We start from the raw sequence: 26,123 nt of genomic DNA, 5'->3' as shown, positions 1-26,123 counted from the left end.
ACTGACTTGCTTGCACAAACTCTTCTCTCGTTATATATGCCAAAGGACCATACTAGATGTTCTTGAGAATTGCTAATAACTATCAATTATCTAACCATTCCTCTAACCAATTCATACAATGTTCACTTTTTACTCTCTGATACATTTGGCACATCAATTGAAAGCATACGTACAGCCAAATGAATGAGCACTAAAGCAATGCCAATTCTACAAATGAAACAAATGTAAAAGAATTATGTTTGCATTTCTTAAACTTTCCATTGTGCATTTCCATACAGTTAACAGTATCTGTTGCTTTATATCCTCAGATCCTGTCAACTTTCATGTAAATCAGAAAAGCAATGAACAACAAAAACTTCATTCAGTAAATTGTGATACAAAGACAATTTTACTTATATGGGTCATTCAGCGATGGCCTTCCAAGAAATTAATTCTGATCATAGAGTACCAGCATGCTCACCATACCTGGATAATGAAGATCTTCAGCCCACCAATCTGGAGCTAGAATGGGACATGGAAACAGTTTTGGAAGAGCATGGACTAGAACATTTTGATGGTGGAGATTGTGATCAGCATGAAGGAAATGCACAAGGAACAGAGTTTGATTTTGAATACTTTCATCCATCCGTATCCCCCAAAGGAAGATTTCAGAGGTTGGACGAGGACCTGAGCTATATTTCACGTTACAAAACTCCTGTGGCACACAACAATCAAAACTACTTGTGGCTAAAATTTAAATTATTCTGCATTGCTATATTAGGATTTATTACTGGGATACTTATAGGTCACTATGCAAGGAAAGATGGATTATGTCCTTCGCAGACCATTCCAGGAACATTTCCATCTTTTCCTTCTCCTAGTCAAACTTATAGCTATGAGGAACTTCTTAAAGAGGTGAACAAAGAAAGCATTGAAGCCCATTTCAGGTAGGTACCCTTAAGATATTTATTTTTTTATTTTATAGAAGAAATGTTCAGGAAATGTATGAAATAACTATATAGTTGAATATGTTGAATATATTTATTAAGGATTAGGTACAGATGCAGCTGAAATTATTATTCATTAATTGGAAGCTATGATAAGATATGATATGTCATTTATAACAAACCTGTACACAAGTGTTTCTAGGCACGGGTGTTTCTAAAATCTGAAATCAATTTACTTACGTAAAGTTCAGTAAATCTTCACAGATTATAATTGTATTTAATGTATTAGTGAACATATGTTCTCCAAACACGTTGGTGTTGCTCTTGCTCTAACAGTTGAAAGATTTACAAGATATAGTGGTATATTCTTTGATAGATTAGATTGCTGGTAATGGGTCAATACCCAATAATAACCAGTGAAAAAAAGAAGAAAATTACACGGCCAACGGTAGCGGGGAGTGTAGTTATGGTTAAGTTGCTCAACCCTTAGGAAGAGCACTTTTTGCACGGCTTATAACTTTGCCCTCCTGGACGAATACTCATGAAACTTTGCAAACAAAGTATATGGTCGCGTCAGATTGATTCTGCAAGGTTTAGTGAGGTTTTGTTCGGGGGGGCAAAGCTATAGGGGGTTCCAAAATGTGTGTTTTTTCCCATAGACACAAAGGAAAACACATTTTGATCACACCTACAGCGAAAATAATGGTGGACAGATTTTCACCAAATACGTATACATTTTGTGCCATTTGACAAATCTGCACAAATGTTTGCAAAACTATTTTAGACCAATCATTTAATGGTGGGGTAAACAACAGAGAGGGGTCTCAACATGCTTAGTTGGCTTATAACTTTGTTTCCATTTGACAAAAAGTTTGAAGAAAGATCATAGACTGAACCTTGAATGTATCTGCAAAGTTTGAATGGATTTTGTCAAGTGGGGCTAAGTTGTATGAATATTGTATGTACATACATTTTGACATTTTTCAAAGAATAGAATATGCACAAATTTGCAGCGAATTCATGCAAGGAGCATTGACAAGGACCTAAAAGCATGGTTTTGCAAATCTGTCTGTTTTTTTATATTTTGAAAAGTGTCATAATGTAGGTACTCAAAATAGTGATATACCTTTGATGACAGAGGTATAGCCTGTGGCCCTGGGCAGTGCCCAGATTGCCCGGGTCATGGCCAATCTGGCTACTGGCCATGCACACAATGCACTGGCAATATGGTTAAATTGAGCACGTTATCTTTCAAATGGAATCAGCTATTACCATCCCTCCTCCTCAAGAGCCACCACCAGCTTAGAGGACCTACACAACAAAAAAGTGCAGTAATTCCAAAGACAGTGAAGAGGACCAAGAAGATGAGGCACAGGAAGTGCCTACCTCTAGCACTCAGAGAGAATAATGGGTGTGGTAGTTATTTACCACTGTTGGGAATGTACCAACGGCTAAAGCTACCAAAGTAAAATGCACTGAGTGCAACGTTGTACTCAGTCGCAGACTACCTGAACAATTCTCCTATCGGACTACCTCCATGCACCACCACACCAAATCCAACCACTGCAATTCTCTCAAAAAGCTTGTTCCTGTCTTAGCACGTAGTATGTCATCTTCCTCCACCTCATCTTCCTCAACCAATACTGTAACCACACAGCCTATTACTGCGGGACACAAAATCTGATAAAAGAGGCTGTTGATCCATATCTTTCAAAGGCAACAGTACTCTGTATATCCTGCAACACACCACTATGCAGGGGGAGCAATTTCAAAGTGCTTTTGAAGCTGTAATGAAGGAGCATGAGAATCACTTCCCCCTACCTTAGATGTAACTCATTTGCAACATCTTCCCCTGTCCACCTGCCCCTCCATATTAGTGCTTGGTGTCTAATCCCTCATTTCCCTCCCCACCTTACTTTCTCATCTCTTCTGCAAAAAATAAAAAATAAAAACATATAAACACATTAAAAAAGGTGTGTTTAGGAACCACCTTTCATAGTTAGAACATAGAACTAAAAAAATAAGTTGGTAGACAACATCTACTTTACATTTGTCAGTGAAGTATTTGGATTCCATAAGATTCTCCAACATTCCCATTAGCATGTTTTAATATGTAATGGAAATAATGGACAATTGTTTTCTAGAGAAAAAGAAAAAAAAACACAGAAACGTTTTTCTGTCTGAATTTCTTCTCTGTAGAATTCAATAAACACCATAACCTATTGCCCTTTATGAATATCCACAGTGTAAAATCAGATAGCTATCGGCCCTCATTACAACACAATTAACTCCAGCGTGTGAGACTGTACATTAGAATGCATTCACTTTTTATACATATTGTGAGCGCTATGGCCAACCCCTCTTCGGGTTAATATTCTACTTTATGTGTTACCAATTCTAGGGTTTGTTGCCGTGTCTCAAATAACCGCTTCTAACTGGTTCGTTCTTTATTACATGTAACAATAAGCGTATGCATTAGCTGTCTTCTTAAACATTAATAAAATATAATAAAACAGATGTTCTTTGTCCAATGTGTAAATACATTATCATAATACATACTCGTGGATTGGTTTACTTGCGCGAGTAATCCTTTTACACATAGGTCAACGTAGGACTAGGTCTCAGTTCATGACATCGACAAGTAGCCTGCAGGCAGATTACACATTAGCGATGAACAGAGGTCAAGACGGCCATGTTGTATTTTGCAATGACATCGTCCACCATTTTAGCTCACAAGGTGACTTTTCCACATAAATCCTAAAATGGCGGTTTGACCTAAAATGGCGTCCTACAGGACCTTGTAACACAGATCTCGCAAATGACTTTCGAGCAGCTTGGCGTAGGCCAATATTAATATATTTATTACAATTGGAGGCACAACATACTTTTTATTCCGACAAACCCTCCTTTTGGCCTATACCAAGTGCTAAAAAGCTATTTTTTTTGGTCTCCTTATGAATAACTCCATACATCAGTATCCATGTACCCTGAAACACTATCTGAAATATCTTTTGCCATTAGGTCTTTTACTAATATATCTTTTAACACATAGTCTTTAGAAGTTTTATCTGAGACATACACCTCATGTCCTATCAAATTTATTGCTTGTGCACAACACCCCCCTAGCATCGAACACATACCAGGCAGACAATGAATACAGCAACAAAGGAACAACAGACTTCCTAAAATAGTTAATAAAACCAAAAGTACCTTCCAACCCCAAGATCGCAAGAAGTCCCAGAACCAAGCGCTTAGATCCCAGTTTCCCTCGGGAACATGCACTTCGGAATCAAGGACGTGCAGATTTTGTATTGCCTTAAAGATAGTTGGGGAGGAATCTGGTACAAAAACACAGCAAGCGGACCCCATTAATTTACATACTCCACCACGCTCAGCTAGAATGACATCTAATGCCATTCGGTTTTGGAGTGCTACTAATCTTATTGCTTTCTGCTCTAATGTCATATTGTAGAGTATATCTGTGGTCCGGTTGATGATTCTCTCCAGTACTCTCGCTAGTTTTCTAATATCTTCTGAATTCGCTATCTGCCCCCAAAATAGCACAACTGATTTTGCTATATCTCCCAATACTTGTGCCGGGGTATCAACATTCTCATCCTGTCGTGGACGAACCTTCGAAACTTCTTTAGTACTCGCTATAAACACCCCAGGTAACAGGATCCCTAAATAACAGGTTCCTTGCCAATCCCTGGGCAACCATGGAAACGCTATATTACCGCAAACAAAATAGACAGGTTCGCCTACAAACAAAGGTCTGTCTTCCCCAGTCAAATTTGCAACGTTGGCACAACCTTTAAAATCTCCCATTGAGCGAGTGCCATTCCTCTGTATGTAGAAAGAAACTGAATCGGGGCTATGGTTAACAGTGTAAGAAGGAGGCACGACATCCTTATTGCCTATCAGAGCCATTTTGAAGGAAATCAAAGATTGAAAAGGACAAGACAATATATCACAAGGCCGAATAGAAGCAACATTCGGTCTACTCGTATTCGAAAAAAGAGAGCATCCCAGGGGAGTCAAAACACGTTTCTCAAAACTATTCAAATTGGTGCCATCAAAGTTCCCTGAGACGCTATCATTCCATCGGCCAAAGAATAGTGCTCTAAGAGAAGCATAGCAAGCAGTTGTCAACGGTAAAGGATGAATATACCAACCTATCCCCTTATCCCTGTGTTGCGGTAAATGTGAACAGACCCAACAATTGGGTCTGTTAAAAATGGCATGTGTAGCGTTCATTATAAGTAGAAAAGTATTATTATGATACCTTTGTCTGTGCTGGGAATCTCTAGGGGACAAAGTATGCGAATGCACAAAAGGTGTATGAACAGTGGGTACATTTACAGTCGGTATCGAAAACTCTAAAGGATAAGCTCCTTCTAAATACCAAAGGCCTACAACAGTGCCTATTATAAAACCAAATATTACTACAAAAACACAGCAGTACGTTTTCGCGGCACAGGCATTCTGTCCATTGTCCCGTTTGGTCACCCCCTTATTTACAAGTCGAATACGAGAGGCGGCGGTAGCAGGCATTGCAGTCTTCAGACGGAAACCCCAATGTTCGTTGCTAGCGACCCCCCGGCCAACAGAATCCCCTTTCTCAAATTTGGGCAAAAGTAAGCCCTCGATGATTCTTTTCCTTCCTTGAATGCAGAGTCGAACCGTGCCATTTGTCTATTTTCTTGGACGCAAGTGATATCTGATTTTTCCTGGTTCTGATTGATCCGGAAGCAATGTGTCATCACTTCCCGTTGGAAGCAACGTATCCGGGACAAACAAAGGGGCTGCATTTGAAACAGCCGCTCCCGGGTGCAAAATCGGTGGAGAGTGTGGAAACAAAATGGCAGCTTCCCCAAGCCTCTTGGGCTTAGAGATATTCTCTGACACACTCTCGGTGCTGTTTACTGCTTTGGGATCATTGGTTGCAGTATCAGCAAGGGGTTCTGCTTCTTCTGTAACGTGTGGCACAGGGTGAGGAAGTTTCTTGATGTGTGATGCGTGGATCCAATTTTTTCGGCCAGCTACCCGCACCGCTGTTTGGGTGACCAACAGGACCTGGAATGGCTCATGCCAGCGAGGCGCGAGGCAGGATGTACGCTCAAATGACTTAGCAAGCACCCAGCTACCAGGTCGTATGCCGTGGCCCGGGCCTTCGTACCGCACAGGTAAGGCCTCTCGTACCTGAGGGTAGATCAAATAAAGGTTTTTAGTCACTTGGCTACAATAATCTGAAAGTAATACATTTTAAATATCTCTTAACTTTCGACATTTTGGCAAATTCCAGATATTGGCAGGTCTCCCCATTACCACCTCAAATGGAGAGAGCCCAGTCTTAGTTTGAGGGGTTGTACGCATGGCTAGTAACACGATTGGTAAGGCGTCCGGCCATTTTAGTTTGGTGCCGGCACACGTCTTAGCAAGTTTGTTCTTGATGATTCCGTTGTGTCTTTCTACTAGTCTGGCGCTATGAGGATGTCTGGCCGAATGGAACCGTTTGTCAATGTGTAACGCTGTACATATCTGTCGGATTACAGCGGCGACAAAGTGTGGACCATTATCCGACCAGATAACTCTCGGCAAACCGAACCGGGGGAAGTATTCTTTTAACATAGTTTTCCCAGTGGTCATAGCTGTGGCATCTTTAACAGGGAAAGCCTCGAACCACTTACTAAAGGCACAAATGACTACCAATACATATTTTAAATTGTTGCATCACTCCATTTCAATGAAATCAAAGTGAATTACTTCAAATGGGACAGAGGGTGGCCCAAAACTTCCCCTCAGGGTTGATGTCCCCTTTCCCACATTATGTTGTAGGCAAATCATACAATTCTGGACATAGTGTTGAGCAATTTTGAAAATGTTGTCGTTTACCCACACTCTTTCTAACATTTTTGTCATCTGTTGAGCACATTCATGCGTAGGACCGTGTGCCATTATAACCATCATTGGCACATACGCATCAGGGAGTAACCATTTCCCATCCACCGGGTCCACCCAACACCCATCGTCATCAAGTTCTCCCAAGCCCTCAGCCCACCTCTTTGCTTCTTCTACTGTGGCATCGGCTTGGATATCCCGTACAGACCCCACTCCCTCATACATCACATTGGCTTTTTCAGTTTTCCTAGAAACATATATCTCCGTAAGGAGATCGGTGGCAGTTTGTCTGGCTATTTGATCAGTGAAAGCATTCCCTTTTCCAATGTTATCTATAATCTTGCAATGTGCTGCACATTTTACAACTGCTAACTGAGTAGGGAGTGCAAGTGCTGAGAGAAGTTGCACTATTAGGGTACCATGTTGGATCTTGGTGCCATGCGAGGTTAGAAATCCTCTTTCCGACCAAAGTCTCCCAAAGTTGTGAACCACCCCGAAGGCATACTGACTATCAGTATATATATTCACTGCAAGCCCTTCGGAAAGTTCACAAGCTCGGGTTAAGCCTATAATCTCTGCGGCCTGCGCAGAATTATGTGTAATTCTCTTAGTTTCCACAACCATGCTTAAGGTAGTGATTGCATAAGCGGCTGTGGATGTACCATCCGGAAGTTTAAAGCAGGAGCCGTCACAAAACAGCTCTCCTTGCGGATTATCCAAAGGGGTATCTTTCAAATCAATCTTGCCCTTTGTTTCTTGCTCGGTTGTGTACAAACAATCATGTGACTCTTCATCGTCGCAAGTAATATCATGCGGGAAAGGTAGGAGTTCAGCCGGATTAAGAACACAACACCTCCTAATTTGAATGTGAGGGGCAAACAAGATCAATTCGTATCTCGTCAAACGTGCGGAAGTGAGGTGTTGCGTTTGAGTTCGGTTCAATAGAACATCTACAGAGTGAGGCACCATCAGGGTTAAATCATGGCCTAGGGCCATTCCCTCACTATGTTTTACAGACGCAGAAGCAGCGACAGTGCGCAAACATCTTGGCAAAGAGCATGCTACAGGATCAAGGGCGGAGGAATAGTCACCGCACAGCCTATTCTTCCCTCCATGCTCCTGCGTTAATGCAGCCAAAGCACATCCATCACGTTCATGCACAAACAATACGAAGGCCTTTTCATAGTTTGGTGTGCCCAAAACTGGTGCAGAGCATAATGCAGTCTTAAGTAAGTGAAACGATTGCTGGTGTTCCGAAGTCCATGGCAACGTCGAAGAAATGCCCTTCTTCGTCAAGACCAACATCGGTTTTATCACGCCATACCTATCAAGGCCCGAACTTCCTTCTGTGTATTTGGGACAGACATACCAGAAATGTGTTTTATTCTTTCAGGTGTCAATCTTCTTCCCTCCTTTGACAGGAGATAGCCTAAATAGGCGACCTCCTGGCAACAATATTGAAATTTCTTAAGCGAAGCTTTGTGACCATGCTTAGCTAGATGAATAAGTAGTAACACAGGGCCCTCCTTACAGGCAGTCTCAGAGTCTGCAGCCAGAAGCAAATCATCAACGTACTGAAGCAAAGTACAAGTAGAGGGCAATTCAAGGGCATCAAGTTGCTCTTTCAAAGCCCTACTATAAATACTAGGACTCTCTGTGTACCCTTGAGGTGCACGAGTAAATGTATACGAGCGTCCCCCTAAGGTGAAGGCGAACAAATATCTACTATCCTTGCGTATAGGAATACTAAAGAACGCATTCTTTAGATCCACAACACTAAAGTAAATAGCTGTGGCTGGAACCATGGTTAAGATCGTTGTCACATCAGGCACAATTGGAAACTGCGGTGCGACGAGTTTATTAATGGCAACTAAATCAATTATAAAAGGGAATGGAATTGCATTATCACCTTTCTTGTACACGGGTAAAATCGGACTATTACACAAACTTCCTGAGAAGTCGGAAACAATACATTTCAACTCTCGCTCGCCCTCAACCAAAATCTTATACTAGGGAATGCGTAGCAGCTCAATTGCATGTTTAAAAACTATCTTAACAGGCTCAATCTGCAAAACACTGACATCATTGTCGTCGACAGCCCATAAGCTCTCTGGTAATTCTGGAGGCAAAGGTCTAGTCAGAAATTGCGAGTTGGAAGATTGCTGCGGTGAAATTGTCAAGCGTACTCCATCAGAAGAACAATAAATCACTGCATTTAATTTTTTTAACAAGTTCAATCCCAGCAAGTTTTCACCGCAATCCGAGGTCAATAGGAAAGGACACTGGTCCGTAAAACAACCCAAAGAAATAAGTACTGGCATAGACCCCGGACAAATAACTGGAGTACCGGAAAACCCTACAGAAACATTGGTTTGCCCTGACAGTGGAACGTTTGGAACCCGTGAACGATCAATGGAACACTGCTGCACTCTAGTGTCTATCAAAAACTGATGTTTCCTATTTCCCACTATCATTTCAACGTAGGGACCTTTCTGATTGACGGGAATAGGTGTAGGTTCCAAACCCTGCTTTGGGCAATCCTAACGAAACAGGATATTGTCAAAAGGAAGCTTTTCAGACAAATATGCAGCGGAAGGATGATCGAATATGTTCCTAGTATCCACACTCGGAGTCTGATTGTCCTGCGAAAAAGGTTGTTGAGGGTCCTGTGTGAACTGACCTCTACCAGGGCCCCCTACGCCCGGGCGACCTCTAGATCTCCTACCCATGTTATTATTCGACCTCTGTTGAAGGACGGGGCATTGTGCTCGCCAATGACCCTCTCGTTGACAATAAGCACATTGATTAATGTTCACAGGACCCAAGGGCACATTCCCCTGTAGGACATACTGACCTCTAACCTGAGTTTAGCCCCTCTGGGGCCTCTAACAATTTTCTGCAATAACACCTTTGTTTTTAAATCACCTTTCCCTTTTTCAATCCTATCTTTTTCATTGTTGACACGATTTTCATAATACTGAGCAATATGCAGTACTTCTGATTGCGATTTCGACTGCCAAGCGCTCTCAGAGGACATAATCTGTGACTGGATGTCAGGCAGCAATCCAAGTACAAATTTGTCCACAAATAACCTTTTCCCAGACTCTTTGCCTAAATCTTGTCCACTGAAATCCGAAAATACCTGTTCGAACCGATTAAAGAACTCGTTAGCACCCTCAGACTTTCCTTGGACGCAGGCCATAAGCTTGTCCCATATAATTCTTTTTTCGGTAATTATCGTTTTTAATTTTGCAATGATTTTATCAGGCAAGGTTAATATCATCTGCTGTGGTCTTTCACCAGCTGGCCTTTCCCCATCGAATCTAGTTACATTTGCCCATGTATCTCCCAGGCCGGGTACATCGTCAATAGTTCTAACTTGTTTCCATAAATCTACGGGCAGGAGTACTGGAAACAACAAATCAATGTCGCCCAAGGTGAACACTGAGGATTGCAAAATGGATTCCATCTCTTTATAGAACCCTGTCAGATTTTTCCTAATATCAGGAATAGACTGTCTAATGGTGTTCACTTCCTGTCGTGAAAAAGGGACGTGAACAAACTGTGATACATAATGTGCAGGAATGTCCACAGCGGCTATACCTCGTGCAGCATCGGCCGCAACCTCAACCTTCAGGACAAATGTTCGAAGAACCACTCTCATAGGCAACTGAGATGTAGGCAACTCCGAACGCTTACTAAGCAACAGAGCCAAATCGAGCGCTAAAGCAGTCGAAGAAGTGTCAAACGAAAAAGCTCTCTTATAAATATTCAATAACTCTGTGGGACAACTAATCTTCCTCTTTACACATTCATCTTGCAGGTACTCTATCATTACCTGTATCACTTTTCTCTGCATTTCCAACGTATATTGACTATATGTGTCATATACCTCAACTGGAGTTATCGATATGTCTGAAATCCATCTAATCGCATCTTTCTTACAAATTCGCATTTCCTCCGATATCGGTTTACGACACGGAAGGTACCGTTTCTGTACATGCATACTTTCCTCTTCATCATCCTCATTCCGTATCCTTTCTAACTCCTTTCTATATTCAAATAGCCTTTCGACATGCTCATTTACCTTCTCCACAGTATCTCTGGAAAGTGCTAAAGTATTTAGATCCCTTAACCCTTGCGGAACATCCGTATTATTTAATCTTCCCCACATTATACATAACTGAATCCCCAAACCTTCAATAAAAACATTTTTCTCAGGAAAATTATCTGTATTAGAAAGTGTGGAAAAAACACTAGCCTGATCATCCTTCTCCATACAATGTTTAGCCCATGCAATTAACTCATGTTTCTTCTCCGGTGGTACAGTACTGCGAGTGACAACCTTCGAGCCTGCACCATGATCGATTACAAGCGGCCCAAGACCACTTAGAAGAGAGGGGATAGGCAAATTCGATGGAGAAGCTATAACTGGTGCGACAGGAAGAGGCAGAGGAGCAGGTGGAGGAACAACAGTCAAAGGAATAGGAACAGCAGGTTTAGCAGGAAGAGTAGGAATAACAGCAGGAAAAGGTACTGCAGCAGGAAGAGGAACATACAGAGGTGGCGCTGAGGCACTAGGCCTTCGTTCATTTAATATTTTCTCAAAAAATGCATCAGAATCATGGAGATCTTTGGAAGGATAGATTTTCTGAATACCAAGTGAAAAAGCCCTTTTCATATTTTTAGCCGACTCAGCCTGTTTATCCTGATCATATAATAATGCTTTTTCGGCAACCGTCTTATGACGGCGCGCATGTTTTTCTCTACTCTTAAGCTGTTGTAACGTCCCTTTTTTCCAATTCTGTAAAATATCAAATGCTGCAGGTCTAGCCTTTTTCTTTAACAATACTGACTCCAAATATTCAATGCGAGGGATCTCAAAACTACCATTGATTGGCCACTGAAGTTCAGAGGTATTTCTGGTTTGTCTGTGCCAAATATCATTAAATACTATACTTCCAATGCCATGCTTATAGTACATAGTACATGCCGGCGACCCCTCCTGTGGTGCCGGTTGGCTAAATTCCAAAGATTGTCTATCACTGCGGAATAATGCCCTAAAGCAGGTAGACAATTTCCCAGGCATATCTCAAATTCTTGGTGTTACCTGGTCAATAATTGTGTCTGCAGATACAATGCGCCAAAATTCAAATTGCCAGGGTTAAATTAAGAATCGGGTCACGACTCACCTGGCCAAATCTAAGGAGGACCGATCGGTACTTCTAAGAATCTTACCCAACTAATCTTACTTTGCGTATGGTGATTTCGGCAAATCTGCCCGCCTCGATAAGTGGACCCTCGTCAAGATGCCATCTCAGACCACAGGCTAGTCGTCCAAGGATCGGATCGTGCAGCGCTGCTGAGGTGTCGCGTCTCATCCACGGGCCCCTTACTTGTGTACACCGTCCGATCCCGGTCCGATAGCAAGTGTCAACCTTCAACAATCCGGCATCAATCTTGAGGGTCCCTATTCGGGCGCCAACTGTGAAAAGAGAAACAAAATATCGAGGCTGAGTACCCCAAAAGGAAATACACCAAACGCAGGTTTCAAAGGAACATACAAAGTACTTTATTCTCTATCAAATACAATTACAAAAACAGTGTAAAGTCAGATAGCTATCGGCCCTTAGTACAACACAACAAACTCCAGCGTGGTTCAGTGTGTTCAGTGAGAGACTGTACATTAGAATGCATTCGCTTTTTATACATTTTGTGAGCGCTATGGCCAACCCCTCTTCGGGTTAATATTCTACTTTATGTGTTACCAATTCTAGGGTTCGTTGCCGTGTCTCAAATAACCGATTCTAACTGGTTCGTTCTTTATTACATGTAACAATAAGCGTATGCATTAACTGTGTATTCTAAGTTTCGTATTACTGGTCTTCTTAAACATTAATAAAATATAGTGAAACAGATGTTCTTTGTCCAATGTGTAAATACATTATCATAATACATACTCATGGATTGGTTTACTTGCGCTAGTAATCCTTTTACACATAGGTCAACGTAGGACGAGGTCTCAGTTCATGACCTCGACAAGTAGCCTGCAGGCAGATTACACATTAGCGATGTACAGAGGTCAAGACGGCCATGTTGTATTTTGCAATGACATCGTCCACCATTTTAGCTCACAAGGTGACTTTTCCACATAAATCCTAAAATGGCGGTTTGACCTAAAATGGCGGCCTACATAGATTAAAGGTCAGGACCTTGCAACACAGATCTCGCAAATGAATTTTGAGCAGCTTGGCATAGGCCAATATTAATATATTTATTACAATAGGAGGCACGATATACTTTTTATTCCGACAAAGGGATGCAAATGTGAGAGGCCACTAGCTAGTCCCAAGGGTGGGTTACATCTTAACCACAGTGTCCCTTTAACAACGTTTTTTTTTCTTTCAATTGAATAGGTTTGTATGAGTGAAAATGTGTCATACTGTTCCAGATATATCACTATATATAAGTTACTAATAATTCCCCTGTTAACACATATGATAGAAATATAAACCTCATTTAACAAACATATGTTTTGCAACACATACTTATGTGTATCATTATCAGCAACGCATGCTGGGGATGGAAGTCTTTGTTCAATCGCCTAGGGCATGAGGTTCGACCATGACCCATCCCCAGCAAACCACCCAGTTATCCACTGCATCTACCCAGTATCCTAGTTCAGTGTCCACTATACTCTCATAATGTCACCAATGACCAGTGCTCATGGCTTGCATGGCCAGTCGCCACAATTCATGGGGCATGGACTTCCGCCATGCTGCATACCCCATATGCAAATCAGAGTAGACATGTGTCCTTGCTGAGGGCCAGACCCACTGCCCACAGCAGAAAAGTTATATCAACATTTGTTGTACTCATGTTTAGACACGTTCAACAAAGTAAAAAACAGGACAGATTTGCAAAAGTATAATTTCTGGTCCTTGCGAATTCTCTTCGCACAAGTTTGCTGCTTTCCCATCCAGCATTCCGGCCAACAGCCGCAAGCGGACATTTATTTCCCATTTAAACCTAGAGCTTCAGTCATGCCACATGCCCCAATAATTAAATCAGAGTAGGCATTCATCCTTGCCGAGCGCCATGCCCATTGTCCATGTTCCAAACTTATATCACTATTTCATATGCTTACATGTAGACACTTTGCAAAAATAAAACACAAAACAGATTTACAAAAGCATGCTTTAAGGTCCTTACAGATTCTGCTCATGCAGAGGTGTTGTAATTCAGTACAGCACTTCAAGATGAGGCCACGCGCAAACATTTTTTTTTCATTCATACCTAGGACTTCGGCCATGCCGTATGCCCCAATAATCCAATCAGAGTACACGATTATCAAGTAATTGCAGGGTGTTACAATGGTTAAATCACGGCGCTTCATCTAGTACTTTAAACGGATTACCCTGCTGCTAGTGATGGGGTTCTTTTGTGAAGGTACCCTTCCTTCTTTAAGTGTTAAGTTTCGAATAGGAGAGTGAGCCCTGTTCGCCTTAGTGCTCAGTTATTAAATAAGTAACTATTGTTGTAATACATCAGTCTTCAAAACCATTGTTGGTGCTTTATTTATTGTTAGAAGTCAACTGACATGTGTTTTGAATCTCTAGGGTCTTTGTCAATACGTGTGAAGTGTGGGTCAGTCCTTGCTGCGAGGTTGTGGAAATGAGTCTGGCATGCAATCCCAATTACTCCTACGTCCCGTCCCCTTTCCTCCATACTTATGGGACATCTCTCCGTCCTGTGGGACGGGACCGGAGCACTTTGTAAAAAGCATCCAAACATTTTTCCAAAAATGTGTCCTTCCTCTCTTTCTTGTGCAGGGCCTGGCACGCGGCCGTAACCCCGCCCACCTTGGCTCCGCCCCGCGCATCACCCATCAGTCCTTTTCTCCGCTCGTACGGGACTGGACGCACTTGCATCCTTTCCTTTCTGGCTCTCGCTAGTGATCGTGTGCTGGTCTTTCTATGTCGTTCAAACTAGATTTTCCAGATTGTTCATCGTGTCACCGTCGTTTCGCGAGGGCGGATCCGCATCCTCTTTGTTTAGAGTGCTTGGGTCCGGATCACCGTTGGGAATCCTGTTTTTACTGCGACTCCCTTTCGGTCCGGGCACTTCAACGTCAGTTGGAGCGGTGGGAGGAGGTGTTTCGACAAACTCCTCCTTTGCATTTTCAGGCGTTCATCGATGAGAAGAAGAAACGCCCGGTAAGTTCCTTACTTTTCAGAGCACCCCGGCCGGGGGATACCTTTCTGGGTTCCTCTCGGGCCGGGAGGGGCGTTGATCGCTCTGCCACTGGGGTTTGCCCTGAGGTGCCCGTTGGGCCTAATAATTGTACTAGAGTTTTCTCCGAGGGTCTCCGTAAGGGGCCTGTAGATAGCGGAGTGCGTTCCGAGACCCCTCCTGTGGGGGCTGTTTGTAGACCCAGTTCTACTGAGTCGTGGGGTACCGGAGCTCGCTCTGAGGCCGTTCTGTCGGCTTCCCTCGAAAATAAGACCGGTGTGAGCCCCGAGGCCTTGGGTGGGCTTGCTGTTACCGAACAGATGTTCGAGGCCCATGCAGATAAGGCTGTTACCATGCCTGGGTCCGAGGTCCCTCGTTCAGAGGCTAAAGCTACCAGCAGTTCTGAGAGGCCTGACAAGGCCTTGTCGGTAAAAGCTGTTTCTCTCCGTTCCCGCTCTTGCAGTGACACCAGACCTGTTGAGGGGGCAAAGAAGCAAAGTTCTTCTTTTACTGGCAGTGCCGAGGTCCTTCCTTCGAAGGTTAATTTGGCGGTTAGTATGTCACAAAAATATTCCAGGCCTCACAGTACCGGCTCTGCCGAGGTCCCTTATGTTAAGGCTAAAGTTAAGACCCCTGATCCATCGACGGGGACCCCTGCCTCACTTCCTCACGTGCCGCAGTTCCCCTCAGATGATGACAAAATGGTGCCCGTTCCTGCCACGACCGCAGCGGCCATTTGGGGTGCTACCCCTACTACTACGCCATCGGCCTCAGTGCACATAATTATCGGCCAGTTTATGACTGGAACGCTCGGATGCCTCTTCCGCACAATGTTTTGCTGCCTGCAGGATCGGCACCGTTGATTTACGTGGATACGTTGGTGGAGGGGCCTGTGTGGCACCCGTCCCCATTACGTCCCTGGATTTGTCCACATCATGAGAGGCCTCCTCAGGTTCCGAAGCAGTCCCCGGAGGAAGCCTTTTTCGGAAAATTTCAAACGCTTATGCGTACCGACCCCATGGGGGAGTATTTCAAAGGGCTATTTAGAGAGATATGCCCTCCCGCACATCCGGCTCCACCTGTTCCTCAGGTGGTTCCGCTAGCGCCTCCCTTGCCTACGGTGCCTCCCCCGACTCTTCCGCCTTTGCCCCCATTGTCCCCAGTGGACAAGGCAGCGCCCGATACGGTTCAGCAGGACCCTGATCTGTCGGATGACGCACAAGGAGATCAGGAGAGTGAGGACCTCGCCCACTCCATCAGAGCTTTTCATGACCGGGTACTGGACATGATGAACTTCTTAGATGTTCCAGTGCCCGAGGCACCCGCTCCGCGGGAGTGCGTGCTTTCTGGGACGTTCACCCTGTCTCCCTTGGAGCATACCGGCCTGTTCTTGCAGTAGGACATTCTGGCCGAGGTCTGCAGAGTCTGGGAAAAGCCACACTCTGGACTTTTTGTCAATAAGAAAATTGACGCTAGATACAGGCTGCATTCTTTGGAAGGGGTGGCCCTGTCTTCTTGTCCGCCCCTCTCCTCCACAGTGGTGGCTGCGGCCACTTTGCAGTCCAGGCCTGCAGCATCCTCTTCCACGACGGCTACTCAGGTTCTGGGAAAGGAGGACAAGCTCCTCGACTCCCTCGGGAGGAAAATCTTCGCCAACTCGGCCTTGCAGCTCAGGCAGGCCAACGCTGAATTGATATTAGCAAGAGCTAACATGCGGATGTGGAAAGGTCTGTCAGAGTTTGAGGAGTTTATCCCAGTCGAGAAGCTGGAAGACTTTAGAGGAGGCCTTTCCGACGCCAGGGTCTTGGCCCAGGATCTCCTGGAGGCTGCGGCTCATCGCGTAGACACCTCGGCTCGGGGCCTCATGCTGGGGGTTGATACCTCATGGCAGGCGTGGCTACATGCAACTAAATTTTCAAAAGAAATGCAGGACAAGGTGCTGGACCTTCCGTTCAATGGGAAGGAGCTCTTTCATGCTACAGCAGATGTAGAGCTCACCAGGATGAAGGATAGCACTCAGACAGCTAAATCCTTGTCTGTCCTGGTTAAGGCTCCTTTCAAAACCCAGAGACCGTTGTCGCAAAGTCGACCTTCCTCTGGCTTTAGGGGCTTCATCGACTGCAAGTCTCGCAGAGTGTATACCCATGCGGGGAATAACCGCCGTAGGCAACACCGGATGCGGTTTTTCTCCCGTTCCTCAGCCTCCTCCTCAGGTTCAGGTGGCACCGCCACCGATAAACCTGCTAAATGAGGGTTTTCTGCGCTCGCACGAGACCCCGGTGGGAGGACAAATTGCCTCTCAGTAGGAGGTGTGGCAGGCCATCAAAGAAGACGGATGGGTCTTGTCAGTCGCTCGAGCGGGCTTCCGCTTACCTCTACCCCCTACCCCACCCCTCAACCCTCCTTTTCAGCTGTCGTGCTCGCCCTCCCTCAAAGCCGAGGTTCTGAAACTTCTGGACCTCAGAGCTGTGGAACTCGTTCCCCTTGGGGAGCGAGGGGAGGGCTTTTACTCCCGGCTGTTTACGGTGCCCAAACCCTACCAGGCTGGCCTGCGCACCATCCTAGATCTTTCCAATTTCAATCTTTTCCTACCCCAAGAGAAATTCAAGATGATCACGCCCAGCCAGATACGGTCCTCCTTGCAGATGGGCGATTGGCTCAGCATCGTGGATCTTCAGAATGCGTACATGCATATCCTGATTTGGAACCCACACAGGAGATATCTCTGCTTCTCTTTGGGAGAGGAGCACTTCCACTTTCGAGTGCTTCCTTTTGGCCTCAGCTCGGCGCCGCGTGTGTTCACGAAGATGATGTCGGTTATTGCGGCCTATCTTTGTCTCCAGGGTATCCATGTTATACATATTTGGACGAGTGGCTCTTACGCAGCCCTTGTCCGCTGACAGCAGCGGGAAATCTCCAGTCTCTCCTTCAGCTCCTGTTCCATCTTGGGCTGTCGGTGAACTGGCAGAAATCTTCCATGACGGTCTCGGAGGACCTGATTTTCCTGTGTTTTCGCTGGAACACGATTGACTGCAGAGTGTACCTGACTGGGGACAGAATGGCGGATCTGTTAGCCACATGTCAGATGTTTGCACAGTCAGAGAGCATGTCGGCCTGGTGGTCCAGAGGCTTCTGGGCCTCATGGCCTCGTGCGTGCTTGCTCTTCCTCTTGCTCGTCTCAAGATGAGACGGACCCAGATGGCTCTTTGGAGTTCCTGGCATCAGGCTCTGGACCCGGATTCCAAGCTGATAATGATTCCAGATTCCATGAGAGTGGACCTGGATTGGTGGTCATCTTCAGCAACCTGTCGGTGGTTGTGGGGTTTCAAACCCAACCCCCATGGTGACGATCATAACAGACTCCTCCCTTCTGGGGTGGAGTGCGACGTTAGATCTTCTTCAGGTCTCGGACCTATTCTTCTTCATGTCCTCCCTAGCAGAGTCGGGTGTTCACGTTCTGTCATGCAGAACTTAACTTTCAGCAGTTTCCGCTTATCTTTCTACAGAACAATGCTCTTATTCGAAGGGATTGTGTCCTCCGACGTATTCCTCATCTTAGATATCTCCTTCCAGCTCTGCTGGCCTCGGAAAATGTTTCTCTCTAGAGGGCACTGCGCGTCGACGTCCTCTGAGTTGACGTCATCCTGCCTATAAAGGCCGCGCGCAGCGTCCGTTGCTCAGTTCCGTTTTTCCGCGCTTACTCAGTGCCTAGGAATACCGTTGCTCAGTTCTTGTCAGATTAATCCTATCTACCTCGAGTTATTCGATCCGTACTCGATGGCTTCCTCATCGGAACCGACAACTCCTCGATCCGGCTTCAAAAAATGCCGAGATTGTGGGAAAAAGATGTCGCTGACTGACCCTCACAGAGTTTGTCTGTGGTGTTTGGGAGCTGAACACCATTGTTCGGAATGCGAGGACTGTATGTCCATGACAGCTAAGGCCCTGAAGGAGCGTAGGGGGAAGCTGGAGAAAGGTAAGACTTTTAAAGCTTCTTCTTCGTCGACAAAGTCGAGACACTCGTCTCCTCGTCACCATTCGCGCTCCAGGTCTCGGAGTGGGTCCCATCACTCCTCGAGATCGAAGCACTCGAAGAGGAGACGTCGAAGATCCCCTTCTCCGTCTTCCTCTTCCTCTGTTTCGCCAAAAAGAATCCCTTGCCCCACGAAACATAGTTCCCGGGCTGAATGGGAGGAATTCCGCAAAAATATGATGAGCGTCTTCGAGAAAGTGGCCTCGACCCCCTCGAAGACTGCCGAGAGCGATGTTCTGGTCGAAAGACCCGAAGGTCAAAAACACAGCGAGTCGCAGTACCCGGCGAAGGAAACCTCTCGAGCGCGTCTCGAACCCTCGAGTAGGACTATGACCTCCAAACCTTCCTCGAAGGTTCCGTCGACGCCGTCGACGAGGGTTCCGTCGACGCCGAGGTCGGTGTCTTCGACGCCGTTGTCGAAGGGACCTTCGACACACAGGTCTGTCGACTCGACGCCAGCTTCGACACCGGCGTCGACACCAAGAAAAGTCACGGTTACGAGACACCCAGTGACTATCCCCAGGTCCTCGACGTCGATGGCTTCGAGATGGTCGAGTAGAATTCCAATTCTGTCGAGGTCTTCGAGGCCTCCGCCTTTGTTTTTGACGCCACGCTCGAAGCCTTCGACGTCGGCGTCGACGACATCGACGTTTTCGAGGCCGATAATGACAAGTTTGGTACCCTCTGCCTTGGAAATGGGATTTACTGCCTTTATGAGTTCAGAACAATTGAGAACTATGTCCTCAATTTTGGAAGAGGGTGAATTGTCTGAACAGGAAGACACATTTGAGTTGCAGGGACCTGCAACCCCAATTAGAGAGGAATTTTCCTCTGAAGAACGCAGGTTAAAGGACCTTCATGATTCCTTACATGAGGCAAGTGGGTTAGACACTTCCCCTGAGGTGGAGTTTGCTAGGCCAGACCCAGGGGAGCATGCTGAAACCCCCTATAGAGCCTTAATGGCCAGGATCACAGAGTTCATGGGGTGGTCTGCACCTTCACAATCTTTCCAACAAGATTACCTCACGGATATTCTTGACAAAGGCCCACAGGAGGATCCTGTGGTGCCTTTTCATAAAGCTCTTCAGAGGAAGATCATGACAAACTGGGAAACCCCAGATGTCGTACCAGCAGTAAATAAAAAACTGTCTACAAAGTACAGGGTATCTTCTACAGACCCGGAGTTTTTGTCTAAACACCCATCCCCAGAAAGTCTGGTGGTACAGGCAGCATCCTCTACCGATGTCAAGACGGCTTATCCTACCGTCCCACAGGACAGGGACGATAAAAAATATGATGCTATGGCAAAGAAAGTCTTTTCAGCATGTAGCATGGCGTTAAAATCTGTTAATGCTACTTGCACCCTTGCTAGGTTCAGCCATACACTCTGGGAGTGTGCTTCTACAGCGGCTGACTGCATCCCGGAGGGAGAAGAAAGGGATGCGTTCCTGAATATTATACAGGACGGTAAAGACGCTATGTGCAAATCCCTCCAGACGGGCATTGATTCGGCTGACAGTATCAGCAGAGCAATGGCGGCAAGTACATCAACCAGGAGATTCGCTTGGTTGAGAAAGTCTGGTTTTGCCCCAGATGTGCAAGCCAGGCTCTTGAACATGCCATTCGATGGCTCTTCCTTGTTCAGGAAAAAGGCGGATGACAGTTTAGAGAAATTGCAAACTTCAAAAGCAGCAGCAAAATCCCTAGGAGCTGCAATCCGAAAGACTCCTTTTCGTCCCACAGGAACCTCTGCGAGGGGCAAGTCCTTTCGCTTCTACTCCGCATTCGGAAGAGGTAGAGGACGACCGGCTCAAAGGGGACAAAGAAGAACTACCCGAGGTGGACGAGGTAGATATTCAAAAGCCGCAGCAACAGCAGGTGCCTCTTTACCATCGGCATCTGCATCAGCCGCCCCAAAACCACTCTGAGGACTTCCCTCACAGGACACCTGTAGGAGGCAGGTTGACTCAACATCTGGCGGTATGGCAGGCTATCACGTCAGATGCTTGGGCATTGTAAACAGTTGTCCAAGGTTACTGCCTGCCTTTCCTACGTATACCTCAGAGTCATCCACCGGGGATCAGCTCTCAGAAAGCTCCAGATCCGCTCCTCTTGCAGGAAATTTTGGACCTGCTAGAGAAAGGTGCCATAGAACCGGTACCTGTAGCGGAGAGGAACAAGGGCTGGTACTCCCCTTACTTTCTCATTCCAAAGAAAGACGGAGGACTGAGACCCATCTTGGACTTGCGAGAATTGAACAAATTCCTCAGAAAAGACAAATTCAAGATGGTCACTCTTTCTCAGATCCTCCAGGCCCTTCAGTTCCAGGACTGGTTGGTATCTCTGGACCTTCAGGACGCTTATTTCCATGTGCCTATCCATCTCAAACACAGGAAATACCTGAGGTTCGCAATTGGCAACTTTCACTATCAATTTCGAGTGCTGCCATTTGGGCTGACTGTCACGCCGCGCGCTCGCTCGCGGGCGCCACTTACCTGTCCTGGGGTCCCTGGTCCACGGCCGCAGCGGTCTCCTCCTTCATGGAGGCTCTACCCGCGGTGGCGTCTCTCCTCACGCCGACCCGCGGTTCGGATGGGCGCCGTGGACGCCGCCATCTTGCAAGGATCTGCGCATGGGCGGATCGTCAGTATTCGACGTCCCGCACATGCGCAGTGTCAGAACATGCGTTCCAAGCCTCGCTTTGACCCCGGGCCATAAAAGGGCACCGCATACACAGGGACAACGCGTCTCAACGCGGTTGTTACTGTGTATGCGCTGCTGGAGTCCTGGCGCTCGTTTTCCAGCCCTCCAATTCCCTGTTCTACCTTTTTCTGCCTAGCCCTGCCTCATTTCCTTATTTCCTTCTTGCTTCCTGGCCCTCCTGCCCTTTCTTCCCTATTTTGCAGATCCCTTGCCTGTTCCTAGTTTAGGGATCCCTTGCCTGTTCCTGGTTTAGGGTAGGGGAGGTCCTGTCTGGGTTCCTAGTTGTTGTGGGGATTCCCCTGTCAGTACTGCTTTTCCTTGCAGTCTGTTCTCCTTTGCCTGTCTTGTGCCCTGCCGGTACCTGTGCCTTACTGCCTTCTTGGAAGTTCCTGTGTTCAGCCCTGTTATCTTCGGTGACTTCATCAAGCCTTCTCAGCCAGTGGAAACACTGTCCCGACGCCACGCAAATTCTGAGAAGTGCCACCCGTGGCGTTGGGAGTTGGTTCAGTGCCGTCCTGTCTTATATCGTCAGGAGGGGATTGGGCTAATTTCTCGCGCTACCCATTCATCGGCTATCATACATCGACATACTGGCAACCTCAACTCCACGGTCTACAGGAAGAAGAGGTAACCCACGATCTCGTGAAGATTCGTTTAACAGATTGAGACGCCTTTCTCGAGTTGAGTCAACGAATAGATCTTGCCGTGGGGAATAATCGCACCAGGCAGGACGTCAATGGAACAATCAAAGTGCCGATGGGGTGGTAGTGGTATGTCCTCAGGCTTGGAGAACGCCTTGTGGTATCCAGCATATTCATGAGGAATCGATTGAGTGGCACATAAACAAGCAGATACGTCAGCAGGATTGAGGGACTCCAAAATTGCAGGAAAGGTTTCGTGAAGTACACAGTCGCGAGGACAACATGTCGCAGAGAACACCAGGGAACGAGCGGTCCAGTCGACCTGGGGATTGTGATACAACAGCCATGGTAAACCCAGCACCACCGGAAATGAGGGAGACTTGATGACGTCCAATGAGATTCGTTCGAGATGCCCTTCCACAGAGAGCCACAAGGGATCGGACTGTTGGCAAACCGGACCAGAAGACAAAGTAGAACCATCGATCACCTCGACAACTGTTTGTCGTTCCTTGTTATGTAAACGGATCCCATTGGCAATCGCGAACGAGGCATCGATGTAGTTGCCAGATGCTCCGCAATCCAGAAGGGCCCAGGTCTTCACACACTTCCCTAGCCAGGCAACACCGACTTTCAGGATCAACAAGGGTACTGAATTCATGGGAGGAAGGACAGATTCAGAAAGGCGGCCCGCTGCTGCCTTCGCCTCAAACAACGGGCCTGTTAGTTTTCCTGCTTCTTCAGAGGACGTAGCGGACAGGTGCCTAGAAAATGGCCAGAACCACTGCAATACATGCACAAGTTCTTCTGTCGTCTTCTTTTCTTTTCAGTCTCGGACAACGGACCTCGGACGGCACCCAACTGCATGGGTTCTGGACCCACATCGGTAGAAACAGCCGGTCCGGGGTTCTGTGCTGGAAGAAATGATTGATATCTGTCAGATCTGCGATGTTCACTCCGTCGTTCGGTTAACCTGTGGTCAATGCGTAAGACTTGTTCCACCAATGCTGGCAACGTTTCTGGCTCCGGAATGTGCAGCAGTTCGTCTTTGTACTCTTCTCGTAGTCCCCGACGAAACAAGGTTTTTTGAGTGATTTCGGGCCATTGTGAATCGGTTGCTAATTGTCGAAACCGACTGATGTAGTGGATTATGTCACCTGACCCTTGCTTGATCTCCATTAATTGGTTCTGAGCCATGGCTGCCAAATTGGGCGGTTTAAAGACGTCCAAAAAGGCTTTCTCGAAGGCAGCGAAATCACCCAACAGAGGACTGTTAGTAGAGACCAAAGGTGCGGCCCAAGCGAGTGCATTGCCGGTTAAATTTCCAAGGATATACCCGATCTTAGCCTTGTCTTGAGCGAAATGAGTAGACCTGAATTGGAAATGGATCCAACAGTGGGTACAGAACTCTGCCACTCGACGCGGATCACCATCATACTTCATCGGAGTAGTGTAAGCCATGGAGTTCTCAGGCGGTGTGGCAGGTTGTGCGGGATTAGCCAAACACCGATCCAACGCTTGTTTGAGGGTGTTGTTCTCCTGGCGGAGAGTGGTCATTTCAAGACGCATGGCACGCATTTCTTCACGTAGTTCCTGCATGTCGTCCATGTCGGGACTGGGGGTGAGGCGTCTCAATCTGTTAAACGAATCTTCACGAGATCGTGGGTTACCTCTTCTTCTTGTAGACCGTGGAGTTGAGGTTGCCAGTATGTCGATGTATGATGGCCGATGAATGGGTAGCGCGAGAAATTAGCCCAATCCCCTCCTGACGATATAAGACAGGACGGCACTGAACCAACTCCCAACGCCACGGGTGGCACTTCTCAGAATTTGCGTGGCGTCGGGACAGTGTTTCCACTGGCTGAGAAGGCTTTTTGAAGTCACCGAAGATAACAGGGCTGAACACAGGAACTTCCAAGAAGGCAGTAAGGCACAGGTACCGGCAGGGCACAAGACAGGCAAAGGAGAACAGACTGCAAGGAAAAGCAGTACTGACAGGGGAATCCCCACAACAACTAGGAACCCAGACAGGACCTCCCCTACCCTAAACCAGGAACAGGCAAGGGATCCCTAAACTAGGAACAGGCAAGGGATCTGCAAAATAGGGAAGAAAGGGCAGGAGGGCCAGGAAGCAAGAAGGAAATAAGGAAATGAGGCAGGGCTAGGCAGAAAAAGGTAGAACAGGGAACTGGAGGGCTGGAAAACGAGCGCTAGGACTCCAGCAGCGCATACACAGTAACAACCGCGTTGAGACGCGTTGTCCCTATGTATGCGGTGCCCTTTTATGGCCCGGGGTCAAAGCGAGGCTTGGAACGCATGTTCCGACACTGCGCATGCGCGGGACGTCGAATACTGACGATCCGCGCATGCGCAGATCCTCGCAAGATGGCGGCGTCCACGGCGCCCATCCGAACCGCGGGTCGGCGTGAGGAGAGACGCCACCGCGGGTAGAGCCTCCATGAAGGAGGAGACCGCTGCGGCCGTGGACCAGGGACCCCAGGACAGGTAAGTGGCGCCCGCGAGCGAGCGCGCGGCGTGACACTGACCTCCGCCCCGATGGTCTTCACCAAGTTAATGTCGGTAGTTGCTGCAAGTCTAAGGAGGGAAGGGATTCACGTCTACCCCTACCTGGACGATTGGTTGATCAGGGCTGTTTCTTCGGAACAAGCTCAGATCCAGCTAAATCACGTGTGCCACTTCCTTCACAGACTGGGCTTCTCCCTCAATTTAAAGAAGTCACAAATGATACCATCGCAGAGACTCCAGTTCATAGGAGCGATCCTGGACACTTCCCTGGGAAAAGCCTCGCCACCACAGGTGAGGGCTCAAGATATTCTACAGATGGTTACCAAGTTCCAACATGCCCAACGTCTCCCAGCCTTTGACTTTTTGAGGTTGCTAGGCCTCATGGCATCCTGCATTTTCCTAGTGCCAGAGGCTCGCCTGAGAATGAGATCCCTCCAGTGGGCACTGAGGACTCAGTGGTCACAATTCTCAGGGAGAATGACAGATCTTCTTCAGGTTCCCGACAGAGTAGCTCGAGACCTTCAGTGGTGGGCCTGTCAGGAGAACATTCTGAAAGGAGAACAGTTTTGGCAACCCTGGCCGGAGATAACAGTAGTCACGGATGCCTCACTCACGGGGTGGGGAGCCCACGCCAACGACTTGACCATCAGCGGTCGTTGGTCTCCATCGGAGTCCAGACTACACATCAACCTGTTAGAGCTGAGAGCCATCAGACTTGCGCTGAAGGCGTTCCTGCCAGCTGTACAAGGGAAGAACGTCCTGATAATGAAGGACAACACAGTGGCCATGCATTACCTCAACAAAAGAGGAGGCGTAGGATCACTACCCCTGTGCAGAGAGGCGATGCAGCTCTGGTTTTGGGCAATCCAAGAAGGAATCTCTCTATCAGCAGTTCACCTAGCCGGAGAGAAGAACTTGACAGCGGACGCTCTGAGCAGGCAGAACACAGTCTCCCACGAGTGGGAGCTAGCTCAGGAAGTCCTTCAAGAGATCTTCGCCCTTTGGGGAACCCCTCAGGTAGATCTGTTCACCACCAGCCTAAACAGGAAATGCGACCTGTTCTGCTCAAGGGAATTTCCCCCGAGAGGAGCTCTGGGAGACGCGTTCATAGTGGACTGGGAGTTTCCGCTTCTGTACGCGTTCCCACCGGTCCCTGTCATTCCT

The 26,123-nt window shown here is 46.9% G+C and overlaps 1 protein-coding gene across 2 annotated transcripts in view; it reads left to right on the top strand.

Moving 5' to 3' along the window:
• The window catches only part of NAALADL2 (N-acetylated alpha-linked acidic dipeptidase like 2), a 4,115,865-nt gene that overhangs the window by 1,354,769 nt on the left and 2,734,973 nt on the right, over positions 1-26,123 (top strand). For both annotated transcript variants that reach the window (XM_069618713.1, XM_069618714.1), the window contains one exon: positions 309-926. In XM_069618713.1, the coding sequence (XP_069474814.1) occupies positions 397-926 (530 nt within the window). In that variant the 5' untranslated portion in view covers positions 309-396. The remainder of the gene's footprint in view (positions 1-308; positions 927-26,123) is intronic.

The sequence above is a fragment of the Ambystoma mexicanum genome, chromosome 10 (genome assembly GCF_040938575.1).
Source record: "Ambystoma mexicanum isolate Mex_15411 chromosome 10, UKY_AmexF1_1, whole genome shotgun sequence".
Lineage (NCBI taxonomy): Eukaryota > Metazoa > Chordata > Amphibia > Caudata > Ambystomatidae > Ambystoma > Ambystoma mexicanum.
This window is presented reverse-complemented; position numbering and strand designations above follow the sequence as displayed.